The 14,618-nt window shown below is 36.7% G+C and overlaps 1 protein-coding gene across 5 annotated transcripts in view; it reads left to right on the forward strand.

Moving 5' to 3' along the window:
• The window catches only part of kiaa1549la (KIAA1549-like a), a 200,519-nt gene extending 189,227 nt beyond the window's left edge, over positions 1 to 11,292 (forward strand). For 3 of the 5 annotated variants that reach the window (XM_030136533.1, XM_030136534.1, XM_030136537.1), the window contains 5 exons: positions 546 to 643; positions 6,222 to 6,367; positions 6,464 to 6,618; positions 7,578 to 7,650; positions 10,038 to 11,292. In XM_030136533.1, coding sequence (XP_029992393.1) covers positions 546 to 643; positions 6,222 to 6,367; positions 6,464 to 6,618; positions 7,578 to 7,607 — 429 coding nt within the window. In that variant the 3' untranslated portion in view covers positions 7,608 to 7,650; positions 10,038 to 11,292. The remainder of the gene's footprint in view (positions 1 to 545; positions 644 to 6,221; positions 6,368 to 6,463; positions 6,619 to 7,577; positions 7,651 to 10,037) is intronic. The other 2 variants (XM_030136535.1, XM_030136536.1) reach the window with 2 other exon arrangements.
• The last annotated feature ends 3,326 nt before the right edge of the window (positions 11,293 to 14,618 follow it).

Here is a 14,618-nt window from a genome sequence, read left to right on the forward strand (position 1 = left end):
CATGTGTAAAGTGAAAGTAGTTAAGAAAAGATTACAATAAAATCAAAGTCATCAACTAAATCAGAGCAATTCAGTCCTAACCCTGAAATATATAAATCTAGGTCATGCATGTTCTTACACATTTAAGGTTTTATATAAATGCTGTTTTCATCCACACTGTAAGGAATTTGTATGTATTTACAACACCATCCTTTAAAATGTTTGCACACACGGACTTGCACAAAGAGTTTAGACATCCAGAAAAGCTGCCATTCCTGCTGTCAGTGTGAGTGGTGCCAACAGCTGATCAGCAAGGGAGAAGCTTTACCCAGATTAAAGACTGACGACTGAACACCCACCGACAAATAAAGCTGCCTCATGAAGCACGAATTTGTTTGTGCCTCATATCGTCCTGTCGCCTCTGATCAGACATCCGTCAGTTTATTACTCAGGATTGGTTTGTTGTCACTTGAATTTGGGCTGCGGCTTAAGGCTGTTTGTCTATTTTGTACCCAGATGCTCCTCAAATAGATGTCTAAATCATATTTATTTATGGCTTCCTGCAGGGTTTCCGGTTCACCCAGCTTCCTGACATGGGCATTGGATCTCCCCCGCCACTGATCCCCTCAAGGCCAGGACCACCACCTGGGACCTCGCTACGACGGTAACGCACAGTCTCATGCAAATATCACCCAATAAACACACTCAGTCCTCTGTCAAACATCAGATATAAACTAAATGTAGCATCAGGAAAAGGTAGGATTTATTAACTTGAACCCATAAAGACCCAGTGCTACTTTGCTACTTTTTTGGCAGTTTCTAAGTGATTTTTTTCTCTGTTTTTAACCTTTCTTAAGTGTTTTATCACAATGTATTCTAATATTATCCTCTGTATTTTGGTTTTTTTTTTTTAAATTAAGGTCTTTGTAATTTTAGATTTTCAAATGTACAACAAGAAACATACAATGTAAACATGAAACTGTTGTAGCCAGTTCCTATCCAAATGACCGCCCACCCACCCCAAGCAATGGACCTTTGTTAAATATATATACGCCCAGACATAATATATTTACCTACAAAAATATATAAACCCCCTTCAAACACATGTACAGACATATTCATATTATTTTGCATTTTTAAGTGAAAATCTGATATTTTCCTATATTTAATTGACTGATCATGCAGATGGTCATTAAAGCTCAGATTAAAGTTGAGGGTTATTATATCAAAAACAGAGAAAACTGATGAAAAAGTGACTTTTTCAGTAAAATCTATCATTAATTAAACATAACCCCAGTGTGTCCATCCACTGTCATTGATCTAACTCCATGGGTTTTACTGGTGAATCAATGTTGTAGAAGATGGCGATGTTTCCATGGTAACTACGGAGCCTCTGAACATCCAAATGGGTCATATCTGATGACCATGAAAAGACAACAAATTGTATTTTACACCAATTATTTACATATATTGATAGGATTAGTGGATCAACAGTTATTTAACATTTTATATCAGTAAATGGTTTCAGTTGGCAGTGGATGTTTAGGTCTTTATGGGTTAACAAGACAATGATCTCACTTTAGATGGCTGCAAAAACCTTAGTTGATAAATGTGTTGTGAATGAATAATAACATTTATTTTCATACAAATAAGGCAAGAAAAAGGCTTAGTAAAATGTTAAACTAATATCAAAATAAATGAAATTAACTTTGGATGTACAACACATGATAAACTAATTTAAGCTTCTTTTGCAAAAACAAAGTCAACTTAGAAGCACTGGTATAATGCCAAGTTCTGCTGAAATGATCTCTGCCCAATAATTCTTTTCTTTGTAGACATTATAAAGTTCAGAGGGTGTTACCAGTGTTATTTTTTTGGGCTGTCGTAGCCCATTTTCATTCATCACTGCATTTGATTTCTGTTCAGGTGCATTATTCAGCAGTTGGTTTTGCAGCTTCTGATATTTCCATTCCCTGTAGTTCTCTTTAGTTTTAAGCCAGAATAATTAAGTATATGAAATAGAAATCGGTAAACTATGAGCATCTGAAATATGATACCAATAATGTTATTCAATCCTCATAATGTTATGGAGATGAATTACTCAGGAAATATGGGAGCAAAGCAGCACAAAAGATGCCAAAAGTCGTATTGCATTTCTGTTTGTCTTTGTAGGATACATTTATTCATTTATTTGTACTTTCAGTAAATGCTGTATTTGTTTCTGAAATCTAGCTGGGCAATAAATCAATAATGCTTATTAATTTAATGCACATTTTTTTCTGTCTTCAGGGTTTATTTACTAATTTTCAGCTAAAGCATTTTTACAAAGTGTCAATATTTTCATGTTATACTGAATTCTATAATTGTTTTTAATGTTCTACCTTTAGATTTCTGCCAAAGGTGACCCCCCCCAAAAAAACACATAAAAAACTACTGTGTATGTAATTTTCCTCATTTTACATTTTAGACACTATTTATAACCTCAACATTCACTCAGGATCAAGAAGTAGCCTTCAAACAAGTATTGATTTGACATTTCATGGTAATTATCAATACTGACTCATCATTTTAGCATCATAACACTGAGGGCCATGTGATCCAGCCGGTGTGTTTTATAAAACACAGTGGTGTTTTGTATTTGTAAACCAGACGATGTTCATAGTGAACTGTCAGGCATTTGTGACACGTTTGTTAGGTTTTGGCAGGAAATTAGTTGCATTATAAAGGATTCCTAATGACATAATAGTAGTTATAGTTAATCTCACCCAAACAGCCAACTCAGTTGTGGCAACTATGTGGGTTTCATAATGTTAATAACTTAATAATGTTAATAATACTAACCCAGGGGTGTAATTCGGAGGTAAATAATAACATAATAACCTTTAAATAATGTTACATCAGTAAGTTACATCATGAAAATGTTTACATCTACAAACTCTCCTGTGAATAACATGAACAATATGAAAAGTGCAATTTTAACAATATTATGTCTCAGTTTATCATTTCCATGTGTACATTACAACTTACAGATCACAGTGGATCTACAAAGACGCAAAACATTTAATAACAGGCAGAATATAGGTAAAATTACACTTACACCTCTTAACACATTTTAGGTTGTTCATATTTGTTTAGGTTATTCACATTTTTGCAGAAGGATAGTTTATAAAAGTAAAACAAAAAGAAATATTTGAATTTGTCCTTATTTATAGATTATCATGATTGTATTTACCTGGTCTGACCACTTGCGATGTGGCCTCTGAACTAAAATAATTTTGAGACTTTTGTGTGTTAATATCATCAGTGTAATTTTTGCACTTTATAAATTCATCCCACGGGTTTCGGACCTTTTGGTGGGCTGGTTTTGGCCCCACCCCTGTACTAACATCTAAACTTACTTTCATTAAAAGACCCTTTACATAAATCATTCCCACTGTTCATTCAGGTAGCAGCAGATCCTGTGTTGAGTTTGAATCTCACAGATAAATTCAGAAATGTTGTCATGAGATGTTCACATTTGTCATTTGAAAGCATCAAACAGAGACCGATCAAAAGGAGTCAGTCAGTTTCCCATGTTCATATACAGATTATTGAAGGAGCATTGAGGAGATTATAGAGGGGAATCGACGCTCCAGAATATTAATGAGCGTCGTTTGAACCGGCTGCCCTTCCATCTCTGCCTCCCTCTTCTCTCTCTCTGGCACATATGTTAGTCCGCATCATTTTAACTGAGCAGCTTCTTCATTTAAATGCTGTTGCTGTGTGCAGTGTGTTGCTGGGCACTTTAGTACTGCAGAGAGCCAACCACCGCTCACGTGTTTTCGAGGGGCATCGTCGGCATCTAGTGGACAGAACGGGAAAATAACACTGGAAGTCAAACTGGCTCCAGCTGTGAAGCGCTGCAGAATGACAGGACCAGAGAAAGCTAATCTAATGAAGAATGCTCACTCAGATACATTCAGATATAATGTAGGGTTTTACACATTTCATTTAAAAAAAAAAAAAAAAAGCTTTATAATTCTCTAATTAATTCTGTGTTCATTTATGGGTCAGAACTATGAGTGTGTGACCGTTATCATTGCTTTAAAACATGAAACAGAGATGTTTAATCACTAGGCTCGTTATACATCAGCTCCTCTGGACCCTCAGGGAGAAAGAGTGCAGCATTTTAATTACTCTTTAGTATGCATAGTGAGACACCAGTGTGTACAATGCATTATGGTCCTAACAGTGTTTCCTCTGGTGTAACCTGCACCACAGTAGCCGGTGCAGCATCCATTAGTATAACAGAAGAAGAAAACAAAAAACACCTCATGTCTATGTCACACTGAAAATTAACTAATGCCAAGTTAGTAACAGCCTTTAAGATCAGCAGTAACGACAAACATTCAGCATTTTCCATTGATCAGGGTTTATGCAGGTCAGTAAAAAGCATTAAAAGTCATTAAATAGATTTTGTGAAAATTAAAACCTTAAATGGCATTAAAAAGCATTATATTTGACGTCCAGAGGCATTAAAAAATTAAGCACACTTGATGGAAAAAAAAAGCATCGTTATTCACAATTTATTTTGATTATACAGGGTTATGCAAAAAGACTGAACCGATTTCATGACGCATTGCTTCAGTTCTCAAGCATCGTCATGGAATGAGTCACTGACCATTTGAAAGAGGAGTTTTCAAAGTGTTGAATGGCTAACCTCGATGACCTTAAACATTGAATAACAACAGCGATCAACTCAGTGGATCGTGATATGCTGTTATGTGTCTGGGAAGAATTCTCTTATCTCATTGACGTAGTCCGTGCTGCAGGTGGTGGACACACTGAACACTTGTAAGAGAGAAAATAAAAGTTGATTGTGAGTAGAATACTTGTGACTTGGCTGGAGTTTTCTATTGCTTTTCCTTATTACAATATTGCGTAATGAAAACAGCTCATTCTTTTTGAATAACCCTGTATAACCATTTAATAATTTTGATCGGAAGTATAGTGTGATGATTGACAGGCCTTGTGGTTCTGGGGGTTTATGCTCAGGGGAGACCCATAAAATGTTACCAATTCATGTCAGAAAATTATGTAACATGTTAAAAATTTAATAAAGATATGTGTTAAAAAAAACCAAACAATAAAAGGCAACCTCTCACACTGAGTTAAAAGCCAAAGAGAAAAAATATGTGTATAAATAGGAGTAAAAAGAGGGATGTGTAAAACAAATGTGTGAAAACAAAATTTAATTTAATTCGATTCGATTACACTCACAAGAAATACCACAAGAAAATAGCTAAACAATAACTTATTAAAAAAAACTGTAGTGCAAAAAATAGGCAGTTGCACATTAGAAAGTACTTGTAAAAACAACAAGCAGCAAAAAAAGTGTAGTAATAATAAAAAAAATTGGTCAAACTTTATGGGCCACAGTGTATGTAACACACTGATATCATTCTATTTTCCTAGTTTATAAGTACTTGATGGACCTGTCTCTGTTACAGACCTCATCTTAAATGTCTTAAATAAAAAATGCTCTGTTGTGCATCCACATAAATCCAGTCATTAAATGTGTGGGCGAGATCCTAAAGCTGAATATTCATTGATGGAGCACTTGTGAACACTAACTGACTGTCTTTGACATTACATCCGAGGGTTCAACTAGTTTTACATTTTCCAGCCCCGTGTGATTATGTAATGGATCCAGCGTTGAATGATAAATGATCATAAATTATTATATTTTGAGGAAGATTGTCATATGCATGCATGGGTAAATGTGGTCCTTAGATGTAAGGAACTGGATTTAATATGACACAACTCACATTTTGACAACAGTTCACCACAACCATTATGATTTGCTGCAAAGTGAGTAGAGACACACATATACATAGGTTCCATATTTTGCAATTATGTTGAAAAAAAAAAAGAATTAAAATTGCTACTACTGTTACTGAGTCTTATATAGTAATACATTTAATTGTGTTTATTTTTGTATTGATCATACATCATACAGTAGGAAAAATTATCTGAGAAATGCTGTAGTTTGTTTAGAAATGTGATGTTCTGTGTTCTTGACACTTTAAAAGATCAGCTGCTAAAATGTTTTACACTTTGTACTAACTTTCAGCTCTTATACCAGTTGTACTTTTTTGTTTTATGACAAAAGTCTTGATTAAGTCACATTTAACGTCTCCATTCCCACCAGATCAAGTTTAAAATTTCTAACCGTTAACCATTGTTTCTCCTCTTCATAACAGTTCCACTCCTGATGTGAGTCTCAAGCCCCGTGTGTCGGAGGCGTCGGAGCTGCAGGTCCAGCAGCACAACGGCGCCCCCTACCTGCCGCTGTCCAGGACCCCGTTCCCCGCCGTCACTGTCGATCAGTCCATCACCACCTACTCAGGTGAGACGTGTGAGGGCGTGGTGCAAACGGCACTGACCGCAGGTGTTCTGTAAATAAAACCTTAAAAATTGAATTCACCATCTTTACATTCCACAGGAAACCCAATAACAGCAGTCTACGCTATTTCAGCCAACCGCCCAGGATACTCGGATTACTTCGTCATGTCACCGCCGTCGTCGTACCGCAGCCCGTCCTGGATGTCCTACCCCCCTGAGCCTGAGGACCTGCCCCGGCAGTGGAATGACACACCGGTGAGTGTCACACACACACACGCACGCACACACAGAGGCCACTTGGGTTTTATAATATACATTCCTTACCTTACAATATTACTGTCTCAGAATTGTAATGAATTACATGACTCCTGTATTACTTTTGAGTTACATACAGCCTCTCATCATAAATGGCGTGTGCGGAGTAGAAACCCCCCCCCCCCCCCCCCCCAAAAAAAAAAAAACAGATCAAATAGTAGCCCCCCCTCCAATACAAGACATAATAGACCTGTGGGACACATACATTTGCGCCCCGAAGTACATGTGGACAGATAGCTCAGTAAGTAGTGCTACCGTGTACGATGTTTGAATCCTAGCAGAAACGCTTGCATTTTTTTCAACATTTTCCATGTTCAAACAGGGAGCATGGCGCTGAAGACGCCGGTAGATAAATCTGAAATCAATAAAGAGTTCTAACTAGTCATAGAAACGTTAGCTTACCTTGTCATTGCTGATCACAGGGATCATGCTAATGCTATCTAGCTTCTGTAAAGCAGGGTTAGAGTTTAACTAGCTTCTGTAAAGCAGGGTTAGAGTTTGTAATGAGCATACGTCCATGTGGACAGTGGACTGTCTTCTGCCGTCTTCACCCATTGGCTGAACACCAACAGGAAATGGAACTTTACAGATGCATTTTTGATTCCTAAAGGTCTCATGGTCTTACTGGTTTTTTTTTTTGTCTTGTTTTTTTCATTTGAACAATTAACTTATGGGTGAAAAGTTTGTTGTAATGCAAGCGCAATTGAACATGTACAGAGTAAAATATTACTGATAATTGATTAGTAATGCCTTATACTACTGCGTTACAGCAAAAAGTAATCTGTTACTGTGATGCATTACTGTAATAACGCTTTACTCCCAGCACTGCATTTGGGAAGCTGTAAACATGTTCTGTATGTTTTCAGTGTTTGAGGCGTTTCTTCCTCTTCTCCCTACAGAACTCTCGTCACCTTGAAACCATCTGCTGAAGTCGTCTGCCCAGGACACTGAGTGGAAACAGCTCATTACTTGGTGGGTCACATCTCAACACTGCCATCTATTGTGTGTTTTTCTCACATGGAATAAGCCGTGTTTTGATAAATCTTTATAAGAATTATTGTGGGTAATTAAATGATCAGACAGGGGTAGTTGTTCGTTTACCTGCTTGACTAGTTTCAGCTACTTCCTGTAGCTTTCGTCAGAGGAAGGCCACACGAAGTAGCTGAAACTAGTGCTGCACATAGAATCGTAAAAACAGTAAAACAAATAAAAGAAAATACACAAAAAACAATAAATAAGTACATGAAACTACAATAATGCTATAAATAAAACAATAAAATCAAATATAAAAGTAATAAAATAAATTAAAGACAGTGTAATTGCTGACATGTAACACAACACGAGAGCATATATAACTGATGGACCACTGGGACCACTCAGCTTGTAATATTTAAGTTTTTGGACATATTTTATTTTCACCCTGAAGAAAAAAAAATAGGAGTTCTTTTGCCGTGTTGATTTTGTTCTGCTTTTTTATGGTCAATAGCTTCAGGCAAGTTATTCCATCCAGACACCAAAGACATTATCTCATTTGGAGTTTAGATGGCAGACCTGCCTGCAGGTAAAAAGCTGCCGTGATCAAACATCTGCTCAGCCGAAGGTGAAGCTTTACCTCGACTCATGCATTTTTAAGTCCGTTTAAGAAAGGTTTTATTCAGCGACCCAAGAGAAAACTTACATCAAGGCCAAGTTTTGAGTCAGTCGAGGGTTTATTAATTAGGCGATTAATAAGAATATATGCTTAGATTCTGCACAACAGACCTTTTTTTCTTCATTCAGCAAGTGTTATTACTTTAATAGTTTGGTTATGTAAATATTTGTGTAAAATACAGTTTGTCGTCTTTTCATAGTCATCAGATATGACCCATTTGGACGTTCAGAGACTCTGTAGTTACCACTGAAACACCGTCATCTCCTACAATATTGATTCACCAGTAGAACCAATGGAGTTGGATCAATACAGTGGATGGACACACTTAGTTTATGTTCGGTTAATGATAAATTTAGTTGAAAAAGTCACTTTTTCTTTGTTTTTATGTACTTCTGATATCATAACCCTCAACTTTAATCTGAGGTTTTATGGATCAGTAAATTAAATATAGGAAAATACCTGATTTGCGTTTAAAAAGCGCAAAATGCAGAATGATACTGTAATAAATATTCAATTCAGTTCAATTCAACTTTATTTATAGAACACATTTCATACACAATGCAGAGTCAATGTGCTTCACAACAGGTATATAACATAAAAAAACTAGAAAAGCACTCGGAGAGCACAGATCTCCACCAAGGCAGATCATCCCCCCCAACACCACCAAAATGTAATCATTTCTTCCTTGTGCCAGTATCAGCATTTCCTGAAAATTTCATCCAAATCCGTCCAGAACTTTTTGAGTTATCTTGCTAACAGACAGACAGACGGACAGACAAACCCCTATGAAAACATAACCTCCGCCGTTCCACTTACACGGAGGTAACAATCATAAGAAAGTGAGTGCAATTGCAAGTAAACAGTCATATGTACACATATTTAAACTTGCACATACCCACACATGCACACACACACAACTCAACAGAATGCTGTCGAAAAAAGGTACATTTTTAACCTGTTTTTAACCTGTTTTCAATTGTGATAAATAACTGAAGAAAGGTTAAATAGAGAGAATTCATTCATTCGGGGACTGACATAAAAGTACCACAGGGTCTTTATTATCTCTGCCAAGGAGGTTATGTTTTTGTCGGTGTTGGTTTGTCTGTCTGTTTGTTTGTCTGTCTGCGTGCAAGATAACTCAAAAAATTATGGATGGATTTAGATGAAAATTTCAGGAAATGTTGATACTATCACATGGAACAAATGATTAAATTTTGGTGGTGATCGGGGGTGGGGGGACCACTTATCTGCCTTGGCGGAGGTCTGTGCTGTCTTTTCTAGAAAAGCACTCGTAGAGCGCAGACCTCCGCCAAGGCAGATCAGTTCCCCCCCCACCCCCGATCACCACCAGAATTTAATCATTTGTTCCTTGTGCCAGTATCAACATTTCCTGAAATTTTCATCCAAATCTGTCCATAACTTTTTGAGGTATCTTGTACATGGACAGACAGACAGACATTGGGGGGGGGCACTGATCTGCCTTGGCGGAGGTCTGCGCTCTCTGCGTGCTTCTAGTAGGTTTAAAATGCTTCCATCATTAAAATAGTTTCATTCTGAACAGGTAAAAATGTGGGCTGCTTCACTAGATGGCACCAAGCCTCCACAAATCCCCTCCTGAAGCGGTGGAAGAACCCCATCTAATCTGTAGTAAAAGGCCTGTGAATGTACGCTGTGGAGGTTTCATCCAGTCTGTGCTCTTTTCCTGCAGGTGTCTCTTTGGATGGGCAGAAGGCTTCCCTCCAACTGAAAACTCTCTGGAGCTTTCCTCCTGCTCCTCCTCCTCTTTGACTTCAGCTTCCTCTTCCTCCCGTCTGATTCGTTCATCACAGCGCGCCCCTCTTGCCTCCCGCTTTATTCCCGGCTCCCCTCTCTTTTCTCGGGCGGCCTGGCTCTCGTTCTTCTCCTCTTTCAGGCCGCTTCATGTGCAGTTCAAAGCCTCCGTCATCCTCCAGCCTCAGCTCTATAAGCCCCGTCACCTGCTCTCAGCTCTGCTTCAATCCTCCTTACCAAATGCAAATGCTCAGCCATGATCCTGTCTCTGTCTGTATTCTCTCTCTGCTCCCTGAGCCCCTGGCCTCGGTGGCCCTTTTGAGCCCCCCCCCCCCGTCCTCCTCCGGGCCCCGAGTCACCATCTCTAAGTAGACTGCCTCTTCTGTGGTGACGAGCACTGCGCAGCGAATGGATCCTCACACTGCTGAACTGAGCTGAGCCGTGCCGTGCTGTGCCACGCAGCCCTGCCCTGCCGTGGATGAACAGGGTGAGTCCAGTGCAGCCACATGCAGTGTGACAAGGCCGACCTTACTCCTCTGCCCCAGCAAATCATAGTACAGTAACTGCCATCTGCCCAGCACACGACGGCACACAGCGCTGCGTTATCAGTACGGTAGTGCCCCAGCCATTTGGCCAGTAGTCTACTCTGGACTGGACTGGACCATCCTGGACTTGTCCCCCTTAAAGGTCCACCACAAAGCCAGGATAGCTGGACTGACTTTAAACTGTGCTTTTTTTGATGAATCCAAAATTCCGATGTAAACCTTCTACAGCTGGTTAATATGTGTATTTTAAACTTAAGTGAAAAAAAAAAAAACCCATATGGAAAAAGGAAAAAAAAAAAAATTCTCTTGTCTTGAGCTGTCTCAATTTCAGTTTTTGGATATTTGTGTGCTTCGTCTTTTACTTTTGTGCATTGATTATTATCAATGGATTACTGTACAAAAAAGACCTAGTGAGTGTTTTCTCTTTCACTCGCTTTATTTCAAGGCAAAAAAATTCTTTAAAAGCAGAGAAATCGGTGGCTTAGTTGTCTGTGGTTATGATGGCATTTCTGTATTTTTAAAAGAATTTCTTCGTTTACCTTTTTCCTTTATCAGATTCAACGACAAAAACAAAAGTACGTCACTGTGTTCTGTCAATCATCGGATTAGGACATTTTTTGTCTGCTAACCATTTAGGCAGATCTGGGTCACATCAAAACACTGGAATCGATCTTACATGTAGGTTTGAGATGAACCTTTTAACATCCACGCTCCTTGTTCTGCTTCTGTTACAGCTACAGTTGTTTACATCTGCATCATGTGATTGTAAAGTGTGTGTTGGAGTCATTAGCTGACTGCATTTCCAAGTTAATAGTATCTGTTAGACCTTTGTTAGCGTCGTAATGAAGTTAACTAATGTCAATAAATGACCGACTCCAGGCACAGAACAGACCCTAACACACACTTCATGTAAGGACACACACATACACACACCTTCCATAATAAGAAGTGGATGAAGCCACTGTGGCATCACACACTAAAAGGTTTTGGAGTCCTGTTTTCAGCCAGGAGTTTGTATTTTGGCTCTTGGTATGTATGTTGACCATTTTTAGACATAATGATTGAACAGGGAAAGCTAAATGTTAATGCTAGCTTACTGACAAGATAAAACAGTCAAACATTTGCATACACTGGGAAAAATCTAAATCTTACCAAGTGTATTTTTCTCATTTCTAGTCAGAATATCGTAGTTAAAATAAGACATAATCACCTGAAGAGTAACTTTTCAGTGAGATATAAGAACTTATTTTTAGACAATAGATCTTGAAAATCTTATTTCAAGATTTTTTTTTTTTTTTGCTTAATTCAAGATATTTTTTTGCTTAATGCCATTTTTTTTGTTTTTGCTTAAAGATTTTTTTTTTTAATTCAAGATTTTTTTTTTTTGCTTAATTCAAGATGTTTTCCTTAAATCAAGATTTTTTTTTACATAATTCAAGATTTTTTTTTGCTTAATTCAAGATTTTATTGCTGAATTCAAGGTTTGTTTGTTTTTTTTTGCTTAATTCAAGCAAAAAAATTTTCCAGTGGAACAAGTGACAATTACCTTGTTAACATTTCTTGAAATCCAAAAGTAAGTTGTTATATCTCACTGAAAAGTTACTCTTTAAGTGATTATGTCTTATTTTAAGTGTGATGAGATATTTTGACTAGAAATGAAAAAAATACACTTGGTAAAATTTTGATTTTTTCCAGTGTAGAAAAATTATTCAGCAGTAATATTAGACCTGCTTAGGCAATTTGGACTTGATGAGTGGTAGAAGATCCATGACTGATAACATACTAAGAACTGCGACTATATGTCCAGGGCTCAAACTGTCAGGAAAAAGGTTTTATTCAATAAATTGATGCTCTTTAAAGTCTGAGATCACAGTGAAATCTGTCGAAAAAGCCTGGTAGTGCAAACACTAAAGCCTTCTGTTTCTCTTAAAACCTGATCAGTTAAGCAATAATTATGCAATAATTGTATTAGGACATGTATTAGGACCGGGGTGGCCCACCAAAGGGTCCAATCTGGCTCATGGGATGATTTTTTAAGGTGCAAAAATTACACTGATATTAACAATCACAGGTGTCAATCAATCAGTCAATCAAATTGTATTTATATAGTTCCAAATCATAACGAAAGTTATCTCATGACACTTTACATATAGAGCCGGTCGAAACCAGACTCAAGCCAATTTACAAAAACCCAACAGAATCTCATTTTAGTTCAGTTCCACATACAGACCAATTTAACCTCAAGTGGATCAGACCAGTAAAATACTATCATAAAAACCTATAAATGATGACAACTACAATATTTTGGTTTTGTTTTAGTGCAAAAAATAAAAATAAAATTACATGATGAAATTGTTTACATTTACAAACATCTTTTTCCAATAAAATGTGAACGATCTAACCAACCATGAACAACCTAAAATATCCTTTTTTTTTTAAAAAAAATTTGAGTGAATTTTATTAATTTTCTGCCTTATTACATGGTTTGTGCATTAGTAGATCCACTGCGGTCTGTAAGTTATAGTGCACATGTTTAAATGAGAAGCAGAGGCAGAAAACTGATAAAATTGCACTTTTACGTTTTTTGAACTAAAACAAGAAAAATTTGTAGTTTATTGTATGTCGGTTATTATGCTATTTTACTATTTTACTGGTCTGGCCTCATATTGGGCTGAAACTGGGGAAATAAAATGACTGACCTGGTAAGTTTAAGGTAAATCTACGGAACCCAGGTCCTTTTGAAGACGGTATTTGGTGTCCTCAGCAGTATTAATTACCCTTACAGATATTTGACTGGTTCTACTTTTGGAGATGGCCTGGACGATGTTAACAGGTTTCAGATTTATCCTTACATATACTTCACCGACTGCACATGTTTTCTGACTCTAAAAAACATTCAATATTGTGATTTCAGCTGTGGTCTGACCCAGGTCTGTGTCATTTATGTGAACACACCAGTATTAGAAAACCAGTTCTTTTACTTGAAAGGTGTCTACTGTATTCTACTGTATAAGGAACTTTGACTTTTGGTTCTTTTGGTCTTGATGAAGAGATCAGTTTGATGAATATTTGGTCACTGGGTTATGGTGCAGTACTGTTCAAGAGACTCGGAAGGCTCCCATGAGCCGCATATGTAACACTTTAATGTATTACTGTATATAGCAGATGATTTAATGAAGAGATTTATGCAAGTAATGGGGGGGACTTTGCCTGACATTGTTTCATACGACATTATGAGATTTTTGTTTTGTCTGCATTTAAGGATGAAGGACATTCAGACTGTTTGGCTTCATTTCACTTTGTTGTGCCAAAGTACGTATCCCCGCTCAGAATTATTTCCCCTTGATGCAGGAGCATGAGTTCGACTTTTTATCTAATAACTATGACTTTCTTATCTCATAATTATTATTTTTTAATCTCGTAATTCAGATTTTTTAATCTCATAATTATGACTTTTTAATCTAATAATTCTGACTTTCTTATCTCATAATTATGACTTTTTGTCTCATAATTCTGACTTTCTTATCTCATAATTATGACTTTTCAATCTCATAACTTACTTTTCAATATTATAATTATGGCATTTTATCTCATAATTTCAATTTTTTTATCAAATACAACTTTTTGTCTCATAATTATGTCTTTTCAGTGTCATAATTATAACTTTTTAATCACATAATTATGGCATTTTGTCTCATAATTTCAACTTTTTATCAACTAATTACAACTTTTTATCGAATAATTTTTACTTTTTATCTCATAATTATAACTTTTCAATCTCATAATTATGGCTTTTTATCTCATAATTTCAATTTTTTTATCTAATAATTATGACTTTTTATCTCATAATTTTGACTTTTTATCTCATAATTATGACTTTTTATGCCATAATTATGACTTACTATGAGGGTTTTTTTTTCAAAGTCATAATTATGAGATAAGAGTCGAAATTATGAGATAAAAAGTCATAATTA

Source organism: Sphaeramia orbicularis, chromosome 6 (assembly GCF_902148855.1).
Source record: "Sphaeramia orbicularis chromosome 6, fSphaOr1.1, whole genome shotgun sequence".
NCBI classification, from domain to species: domain Eukaryota; kingdom Metazoa; phylum Chordata; class Actinopteri; order Kurtiformes; family Apogonidae; genus Sphaeramia; species Sphaeramia orbicularis.